Genomic DNA, 10,872 nt, shown 5'->3' on the forward strand with positions numbered 1-10,872 from the left:
AAGTTATAATAAAATGTAGCAGACAAGGCATATGTTGTGCCCAAAGCTGACGACACACAGAATGTGGAGGGGAGGATGTTGAGAGTTCGGAGCGAGGTAGAGGCCGGTGGGAGATGAAAGGGAAGGAGGGAGGGAGAGAGGTAGAGAGGAGAGAAAGCACACATCTGGAAATAATCGAATGAGTGCAGTCTGACGTGCACATGCTTCGGCTATAAAAGAACAACATGTCCTTGAACTCTGTGCGTTTGAGCGTGTGCATAAACCTGTCTATTTAACTCTCATAAGAGGAAACACCTTCATGCATCCCTATAAGCAAAAGACCTAAAGCGATCATCAGGATGCATCGCCTCTAGATGGCAGACCAGCTTTTTATTTACTCCTCACATCTGATGCTGGGTGAAATGACCACATAATGATGTGGAACGCCAACATATGTTAATCTGCATCTGTATAAACTTTGGGGCATTTTTTAGTACCTATGTTACAGTATGAGGGTTTTATTATTATGCAGTTCTCACAATATTTCTTAAGGAAAGCAGATTGCAAAGCTCCATTATGCAAAATATTACTCAAATGTATTAAATCAAGGTTTCCACTGTGGCTTGGATATAAAATTCTTGTCATAACTTTCCACAATCATGGCACAGTGTTCCCAGAACCTAAAAATGTCAGTCCTCTCTAACTTTATTAGAGATTACTGGGAAAAAATGAAAATGTGTTTACGCTTATTCCAGTAAAATTTGTCATTTACTTAATATTTATTGATATTTCTGTAGTTTCCAAACCAATTGGGAAATCCCCTGATTGTTCCCATCTGGTGACCTGTTTAAAGACATCAGAAAACTTCAAAGTGCTTGCTTGTCTGGAAGTATCTGAAATGTCTTATCTGACTGTGGAATCGGAGGCCAGACCTCGACCGTTAAAGTTAGGTTTAAATCAAGCGCAACTTCGGTGGCTGAAAAATGAAGCCAAAATAAACATCCAACTTTACAGCAGATATAAACGTGTTTAGAGCCTGGCACAAAAAGAGTTTTGGTCTCTATAGCTAATATCAACTTTCATAACAACTGTTTAGGGATTCATTTTTATACAACTCACTCTACTATATTTTACACAGTTACGCATAATTATGGGTGGGCCGCTTTGAGTGACAGGCTGCCTGCCGTAGTGGCCTCGTCTTCTCGGTCAGATCCACCCCTCACTCCTCCACAGTGCCAAAATATGGTCTCTTTTTGCCCCAAAAAACCAAGATGGCGATGGTCAAAATGCCAAACCCAAGGCTCTAAAATGGAGTCGACAAACCAATGTGTGACCTCACAGTAGCCACGTCTCAATAAATACACTTAAACAGAGTGATTCTGAAAGCGATTAGTTACACTTGTGCTTTTCTTGCTGCGATTCATTAAAATATAGGTATCATGAATTAGCAATGACTCAAGCAACAGTCTAAAAAAGTGACTTTAAAGATTTTACACAACTCACAAAAGAAACAGAGACTAGGATTCATGAAATAAACAATTGTCCCATCATTTATTGTCTGTTAGAAGACATCTTCCCTGAGAAGGACAGCAGTCGTTATTCTGATCAGTTTAGAGACAAAATTCAGCCTCCAGATAACAGAGGTCATGACTCTGAACTTGGCATTGTTACCCAGAATGCCTCTGGAATCAATTATGGTATCACAACATTTTTCTGAACATTAAATACTCAACATTCTTTGGCCAAATTCAAGTGTCTTATTCACGGCTTCTTTTTCTTTTGGTTTTTTGAAGCAGCTGACTGAGTTTCTGTGACTTTCCTTCTTCACTGGAACCTCGTGAGAAAGTCCTGGTAGGTCTGTCTGTGAGCCGATGCAGCAGGAACAAAATGGCCACCAGGATGTGTCAGGATCTGAGGGTCTTGGAAGGAGGGGAGGAGCTCCCTGCTCATGTTGTCAGGGATGACTCGGTCTTCCAGTCCAAAGACATGCAGGGAGGGGATCTGGAGCCGAGACTTGTAGAATTTTTGGTGCTCTTTACATGCGCTGGGGAAACCAGCAACTAGGACGGCAAAGCGGAAGCTGAATGCTGGCTCGAGTTTTTGCTCCTGAAGAGAGAGCAACATGGCTACAAAAGCTGCTCCCTGACTAAAGCCCAGGATGCCGTCGAATGGACCCTGAACCTTTATAGCTTCTCTCACGGCGTCGACGCTCTCGTCGATCCCCAGGCTCTGCTCACACTGCTGCTGAGCGCTAAAAGTCCGAGCTTCGATGTCAGAAAACCACCAACCCCGGGGGTCCTCGTCGCCTCCAGGTCCAGGACCCGAAGCATTCTCCTTCTCTGGAGCTGTTGAAAGGACAGAAGACAAAAACAGTTATTTTGCTGTCTTAAATTTTATTTCATTTAAAGGGACGCACCGAGGAAAAGTAGACCAAAGGTTTTTTTAATTCTCTGAAAGTAAATCTTTACATTAGGACTAAAATAAAAACATTGATTGTATTGCATCATTAAGGTTGTCATTACTGTATAAAATTATGTCAACATTTCCATAAATCTTTATTTAATATTCTGTATTCTTAACATTTTAGCTCTGCATGTTTCAATCTGATGTTTGAACTTTGCATTATTTGAATTGTTAAATAAAAAAGGTTTGCATTCAGGCAGGAGGTTATTTTCGTATCACAGATGATTTACAGGTTAAGTGGAAATTGATGAATTATTGAATTTTTTGGTTACAGCTGTCACCATGAAGTACCATCTCAGGCTGTAACACATTCTTGATTTGTTAAGGTTACAAAACTATCGCAAAAATATAACATTAACTATTGAAGTCATTGTAGTACAAATTCTGAATCTAAGAAACCTACAAAGTGAAAGCATGCTTGTTATGTCCACCTCTAAGCTTTCTACAACACACAGTGTTGGGAAGGTTACTTTTGAAATGTAATAGGTTACAGAATACCAGTTACCCTGTTAAAAATGTTAGTTACGCAGCTAACACAACTTTTACAGTGTAGAACATTGTCTCACTTCACTAGATCTCAAAACTATTTAGTCCTAGAAAATCACTGAAACAGGAAAATTGGCTTTTAAATATTATACCCCTCACAGACTGAAGAATCTTAAGAAGCTCTTAAAATTAGACACATTAATCCCTTTCAATCAATTGAAAGAGCTTGCTCTCAATGATTTTCCTTGTTTAAATAGTCAATAAAAAATGTAATTGCTTTATCAAAGTAGTGTAAACTATTACTTGTGATTACTTTAACTAACAAATGTTTTGAACAGGGCAATAAGGTCAAAAAGACCTAAAACATAAGTACATAAAGTTTATGCTCAAATTCCTCTCAAGGGCCTCACTGACCTGCGTTGTCCAAAAAAAATATGTCAAAAGAAGGCATACTTGCATGGCAAAAAGATTTTTTTCATATGTAACCCCTTTTTAATCACCAACATTTTGATTAGTAATTGCCATTTAATTACATGTTTTTCTTCTCAGTAAATGTAACTGATTACAATTACATTTATTTTGTGATTCAGTTATGCTTTTTTACCTATGTGTCTATGTACTTGTGTATATGTGTGTATGTGTAAGAGGGGGACTTCTAGTTTTATTGTATAAAGCACTTTGTGTTACAGTTTTGCTTGTATGAAAAGTGCTATACAAATAAAGTAAGGGTCAACAGATTATCGGCCTGGAAGATTATTGGGTCTGGTATTTGGCACTTTGCCAATAACCTATAATGTTTCATTTTAATGATCACGGAGACAATTAATGAATTAAATAGTGCAAAGAAAGAACTTCTATTTCGTAAAACATCACGGAGCTATTTCTGTTTATTTAAATTCTCACTTGACTTAATAAAAAAGTTTAGGAACTTGCTGTATTTGATGTTAAACTTTTCATCTTTGATCTAACATGTGCTAAAGGCATCTAAACAAAGTTTTGTGTTGGAGCGTTATATTCCAAATCCTAAATACTAACAAAGACTTTCATTTTATTGTAAACGCATATGGATCCCAAATATCGGTTATCAGTAATAATCGGTATCCGTATCTGCTCTGAAAAATCAACATCAGTCGACCCCTGAAATAAAGTCTGATTGATACTGTAACTTATTACATTTAACTCATTACTCCCCAACACTGATGACAAACAAGACTAACTCACTAGCTGCATGTCAGTGCTCACACCTACGGCAGGTGGGTTTGGGGCAGAGTTGGGGGTGACCCACCTTCAGCGGTGACTTGCTGCACGCTGTGCGGTGCGCTCATGTAAACGAGCTCCACTTGTTTCTTCAGCAGCTTCCGCAGAGCTCCCGTCTTCTCGCGGAACGAGCTGCCGTTCTGACGGTAACCATGGATGCACAGGAGCCGGAGCGGAGCCATGGAGAGGTTAGCCTGGCTAACTTAGCTAACGCTAGCCGCAGAAGTTAGTTTCAACAACAGCACGGAGGTTTTTAACGTTGATATATGAGAACAAGAAGTCGTTTTCATATGAGCACACACATTTAAGTGATCGTGTTAAACACACACCGGGATATTTCAACCACGACAAAGTGTTACTTAGCTCTCAGAATATCGACATTGGCAAATTTGTGGACAGCTGAAAAACTCATGGGACCAGCCGGAAGGAAAGGAACTCGCTTCCGTTTCTTCCTTTCAAAGTAAAACCATTGTTGCTAAACATGACGTATCTCCTAATATAGCCTACTACAGTGAAAACAAAAAAATACATTTAAAGAAGTATATAATGTGGATACATGACGTCAGTAGAAACTTGACTAATTTTGTTAATTTTAAATGTGTAGTTAGTACGTGCTGCGTTTTGGGACAGCTAAGATGTTAACATGGAAATGTGATTCTCTTGAAGTTGACCAAAACATGTGGGACTGCTACTATATATATATATATATATATATATAAATAAATAATAAAAATAACTTTTAGTTGGTAATACAATGACATGGCAGATAACAGTTTCTATCAGTTACTATATGGAATTTATTTCCTCCTCACCTGGTTAGACTTTCCCCTTTATCATTTAAAAAATCTATGAAAAATATCTGACTTCAACAATAATCCAAATTGATGTCATGAGTTTTTGTTTTTGTTTTTTTACTGTTCTTTTCTCTTCCTTTTCTTTACATAACTTTCTTTGTGCTTATCTGCCTGTCCTTTCTTATTTATATTTTATTTTGGCCTATATGTATATATATTCTAAACAATTTTATATCTGTTTTTTTTCCTCATCAGTGCTAAGAGACTGTATGCACTGATTGCTAGTTGTCACTTGTCAAGCTCCTTGAGGGTTTTCTGGGTTTCCCCTTCATGTCTCCTTTTATTGAAATGTATGACATTGCTGTTTTTAATATGTGCTAAATATATCAAAACAAATAAATAAAATCAAATCAGTAAGTTCTGTTCCATTTAATTCAAGGATTCAAAAGTTTAAGTTGCTGCATACACAAACAAAATGTACAGGGAAATGCAGGGCTGTATACTACTAAGGCTGTACTGTGCAATGAATAATAATATGCAATGGATTATAATAATTGGAATAAGAATAAAATAAAAATAAGAAACAATAAACAGAGGTGGGCTTTAGCCTGACTGGCTTTCCCTCAGCAGCAGCTCTGAAAAACAATCTGCTAAACATATAGCTCACACTGATGTTGCTACAATAATTTGCACCAGCTATAACTGCAATGTTGTGCTGACTTCATGACGCAAAGAGCTCTGTGATGACGTGTTCTCACAGGAAAAAAATATAAGCTTGTATGTCCAATATATGCTATTCACATACAATTTTATAACACAAAGACTGAGATTTGTCAATAAATGCTGTGAAGTTTAAGTTCAGAAAGTTGAAAGTTAAATAACTAGCATTGACAAAGGAAGACAGTGTGTACTTTGGTGTATTTCTGTACTGATCTGACTTATTCACCACTGGATCGTCTCCTCCACTGTGTTTACTTCTTCTCAAATTATTGATTTACAGGAAGATGACTGACAGAAAGTAAATCTATTAGAATTTTCATTATAAATGAATTGTTTGGCATGGAGGTATTGGTATTACATGGAGGAGCTTTACACATTTTTGTTGAGAAGTGCAAATCAGGGGACTAGTTGAAGACATCGTAAGGCTTTTTGAACTTTCTATAGCCTTGAGCTACCCTCAGGCTTGAAAGCCCAGAGCTTGCCAGCTTTTCTCAGGTAAAGGGTTCAGAGTTTTGCAAAATCACGAATGGGAAAATAATCAAGCAAAATTCTTCATTCCACCTCCTCACATTTAGAGATGCATTTCAATGTCTGACTAATGCTTTACTTATGGAAACAGCGTGTGCTTGTGTTTCTGGGCCAGGAGGATGAACTGATTGGCAGCTGGTGAGAGGCTGACCCCTATAGACACAAAGGAGAATGTCTCACGCTGCGACATCTAAGGCGAGCCAGGTGATACAAAAGCTGCCATTGAAAAAAAAATCATGAAATCTTTGAGTACTTAAATCTTTCATCTTGCTGCAACAACATACAAAGAAAAACTGACAAAGAACTTTTATTTTCAACGCAGATAAAAGTGAAATGCTAATTCTAGGCCACAGGAACTCACTTATCAGACACTCTTTCAACTTCAGTGGGAGCACAGTTCTCCCAAAAGACTCTGTCAAAAAATACAGACATTATCTTTGATCCAGTTTCCCTTTTGAGAAACATATGAAGGCAATATCCCAAACACCATATTCTCACTTCAGAGTGACATGCAGGAGTTGGCATTTAGCCAGTCCTCATAAGGGTTTGGGGATGGCCCAAAGCGGTGGCAGCCATTGAAGAAAAATAGGATGGGAAAAGAGTGAAAAAAAACCCTTTTCCTCTTATTCCTTGGCATCCATACACATTTTTTTGGTGTGTCACTTTCAGTTGACTCATCTTTAAAATATTTTTGCTTTTCACTGATAAAAAAACCCCAGTTCACGTGGCTCCAGGGAACACCTCCTAAGATGTTTCCTGAGGTGTTTTGTGAGCTTTTGTGTGTTATGAAAGAGCTCAGGGTTAGGGTCTACCCAGCTGGGACGTGATAATGAAGCAGGGGGGGCCCCGACTGTTTCGTAGGTGCAGCCTCAGGGCAAAGCAGGCTTCTAAATCAGAGAGACTGTTTCCACTGCCTCCGTCTCCTCTTAGGGTCTCTGTCAACAAGTGATTGTTTTCTTTGATGATGTTGTTCTAGTTTTTTGGAGTGGTGTCACACGCAGGCTCTGTCAATTAGGTTTAGTAAAGGTCTTTTGTTGCTGAGAGAGCGCACGTGTTGCCTTGCCATGACGCACATGCTAATTAGGGAGAGTGCCAAAAAAAAAAAAAAACACCCAAGGGACAAGGCTGCTGTTGATGTTCTCCAGCACTGGTGAGGAGCCATGTGTCCATCCCCCAGGGAGGCAGAGAGAGAGACACACACAGACCTTTACTGGTGGAGACAAACTGATCCTGTTTCATTTTTTATTTTTAATTTCTTCCAGAAATGGCTGCTGCAACATATTACTCCCTGGCTGTCCCAGCTCCACACTTAGACATTTCCTGTTATTCGAAACTCAGCATCCTTAGCACTGGTCTGGATCTTAAAACATAACAATATAATAACTTGCAGCATCACATCCTAACATATAACAAATAACTAACAGCATCATTTCATCATAAACTACTGTCACAATGTTAATTATCTGAATTGCAGCACGATATACTATACAACCCTTAGTTATAATAGTAACATAACATAATGTGCATAATTGGTCTATAAATATAACATGAGGCCATAATCAAGATACTGCATAATTTCAACTCTGACAACCACAGCCAGAGGCGAACTTAAATTGTCAATGCTGAGTTTTTCCACACACTTATAGCTGTTTAAATAAGTCTAAACTGCTATTTTTATGGCTTCTTCTTTTTTTTTTTGAAGATTATTTTTGGGGCATTTTCCCATTATTGACAGGACAGTTTTAGATAGACAGGAAAGATGGGAGAGAGAGGGGGAATGACATGCAGCGAAGGGCCACAGGCCAGACTCGAACCCAGGCAGCTGCAGAGGCCTCAGGTCACCCCTTCATGACTTCTTCAGTTTGATTTATTACAATTATTTTTAAAATTTTGATACAGTTTAGTGAGAAATATTTTCATTAAGTTGCTTTGATTATCCTTAATCGTTTCTTTTCTCTCTTTAAAAAAAGAGAAATCGCCATTGAAATAACAATGTGAGATTAGGAAATTTTGGAGGACTAGGAGATACTGTAAAAATAGAAAGTTAAATTTGCTACTACAGGAGGAATAACAACTGAGAGATTTAAACACCAGCATCCTAAACATGAGATTAATTTATCTAAGCCTTAACAGGCTTAGTCTTTTGAAAGCAGATGGAAAATATCATATGAGTCTATATGAGTCTTGTTTATCTGCTGAGGTTTAATTATATTTCAAAGGTTGGAACAAAAGTATGAAAAGTTAGAGTTGGAATTCAATGTAGCGAATTCTTTCTCCAGTAGGTTTTATGGACATGATATTGTCGTCATGTATCACAGTTTACTTTAAATTCTACAGTAATGATCAGTAAGACCCGCCTTTTCCAATCACACTTTAAAGGGCAACGTACAAGCTGAATTTCTAAAGCCCATTATTCTAAATCTGTATTAGTGAAGTTATATGTGTTTCAAAACGGTTCAGTTTTGACACTTCATACATGGCACTGATGAAAAATTATATATTTTTGGTTATTTTCAGTGGCTTAAGGCTAATGGATTACTGTATATCCAATTAAATTGGAACATAATGTGCCAGGAGCATTTCAAACTACCAAATTCTAAAAATAACTCCTTGTAAAAACAAACCCATGCAGGTGTAAAAGGTTGAAATGACTGTCACGTCCTTTGTGATATGCGTTAGTGTTTGTCGAATGGCTACGGGCAAAGGTAGACAGCGTGGCAAATCTGTCTTTGAAAAAGACTTAAAGAAGTTACCAATTATGGCTATGGGGTGAAATGAGGACTCCCTTCATGTTTTATTGTGGTCCACAGGGGGGCAGTGGTACACTACGAGTTCAAGATGAAGTAGCTCTCTCGCCTCCCTGGCTGCAAAATACTACCAGCAAGCTACCTGTGCATGTGAGTACACAAGGGAGCAAATCCACTGAAAGTAATTGCACTGAATAATGATCAAGCGCGGAGTCATGCATAATACTGTAATTAGGAAATTCAGGAAACAAAATGCAACCACTTTAATTAAAACTACAGATGGAGAACTACAGTGTCAGTATCAAGATAATCCTGTATCTATTGTCGGTGTAAAGCCAGCCGCTGATGTACAGCATGATCCACTGCAGATGATCATGGAGGACACATAGGTTAAGCCTCACAGCCAGAGCCAAAAACCAAAAAGGAGGGAGGGGGTAGTCATGTTCAGAGAGGTCAGAATGGCCTGCAGGTTGTGTCCTCCAGTGGAAAATCTGTGCTGCTGTCCTCTGCAGCGACATTATTAGAGACCCTGTCATTCTGCCATGCGATCTGTGAAGTCTGCGTGCACATAAAGGAGGACAGAGAAGAGTATGACGAATGTCCTGTCTACTCCGGATCCTCACTGGAGCTGGCAATGTAGGCCATACACAGTGTGAATGCCCTCGAAGAAAAGCAGATAGATGTGGAAAAAAAGAGCATCTTTATGCTTGTTCGAAGTGTTTATCTTCAAGTGGTACGTCCCGTTCGGGGAGACACAGCTACGATTCTTATCAAGACAAGCGTGGCACAAAACCAGTGTGATAAAAGGCTGTTTTGTTGTTGTATTGTTGATGGCTGACAGGTGTCATGGGGTGGGACTATGGCGGCAGGTGAGGCAGCGTAGCTGGAGACATGTCACTTTTTAAAACTGATATTGTCAGTGTGTGACAGCGTTATCATTATTTTGCTGCGCTTTCCCATCAGGCTTATCAGTGCGAGACTATTGTTTTGGCAAAATGCAAATAAACACCTACTGTAGTGCCCCACTTTGGCTAATTAGTGCAATTTAATAAATTCAAGAATGAAGCAGAGAATGAATCATTCTTTTTCATTAAAATCAGATCAGTGGTGTGTGAGTTAATCTGTGTGACAGACTGACAGACTGAAGTTTATCTGTCCTTTCCCATGAAATATCTGAAATATTCCTTTAACTATAAGACATTGTTCTCCGCTCCATTGAGTTACAGTACAAAGCCTCACATCCCTCCCTTTAGAGGATGCTTTCAATGCTGGGGCTGAGCAGGCTCACACCTTGCTGATACAAGCTGATCCATGAGTTTACCTCATTGACTCACTGACTTTTTCTTCTTAGCAGCCATGAAATCTGAGAGCTGCTCGTATTTATTTTGAGCATTCAGTACCGTTCAGATTGACTCATACAGGAGGGACTCCTTGTGATCTCAGCAGTTAATGTTTGGGAATGAACCGTACTATATGACTCAACTAGTAGAAACGCATCACCTCATTCATTCATATACAAGTGAGAAGGGGAAAGAGCTGGTCAAGTTAAAGGATAAGTTCCCTTTTTAAACAAGACTTTGTACTCCAGATCCGACTCATACTGTACAGTAAAGTTATTAAGAATTGGGTTCCCTTTTTAAATTACAGTTGCCACTCTTATTTTTAAAGATCAAACATCAATGGGTGTATCTGGATAGAGGACTGTGTAGTCGTCTCTTGTTTGCATTTTTGTATATACTTGTTCTGAGATTTAGATATGTCATATGGACAGTGACTACATTTACAAGCACGCTAATATTCCACTTCTATTCGAAATATTAAAATATTCAGAATTTGATGTCGGTTGTTTAAACAGTATATTCCATTTGGATTTTCCGAATAAGGGCTTATTTCAAATT

At 38.6% G+C, this 10,872-nt stretch overlaps 1 protein-coding gene across 1 annotated transcript; it reads right to left on the reverse strand.

Annotated features, from left to right (window-relative positions):
• Positions 1 to 1,502: 1,502 nt before the first annotated feature.
• On the reverse strand, positions 1,503 to 4,614 carry ovca2 (OVCA2 serine hydrolase domain containing). Its single transcript, XM_042499656.1, has 2 exons — positions 4,214 to 4,614; positions 1,503 to 2,324 (listed from the first exon to the last, which is right to left on the reverse strand). Exons 1-2 carry the CDS (start codon positions 4,365 to 4,367, stop codon positions 1,804 to 1,806), a joined length of 675 nt encoding a protein of 224 aa, XP_042355590.1. The 5' UTR covers positions 4,368 to 4,614; the 3' UTR covers positions 1,503 to 1,803.
• Positions 4,615 to 10,872: the final 6,258 nt, after the last annotated feature.

The sequence above is a fragment of the Plectropomus leopardus genome, chromosome 13 (assembly GCF_008729295.1).
Source record: "Plectropomus leopardus isolate mb chromosome 13, YSFRI_Pleo_2.0, whole genome shotgun sequence".
Classification (NCBI taxonomy): domain Eukaryota; kingdom Metazoa; phylum Chordata; class Actinopteri; order Perciformes; family Serranidae; genus Plectropomus; species Plectropomus leopardus.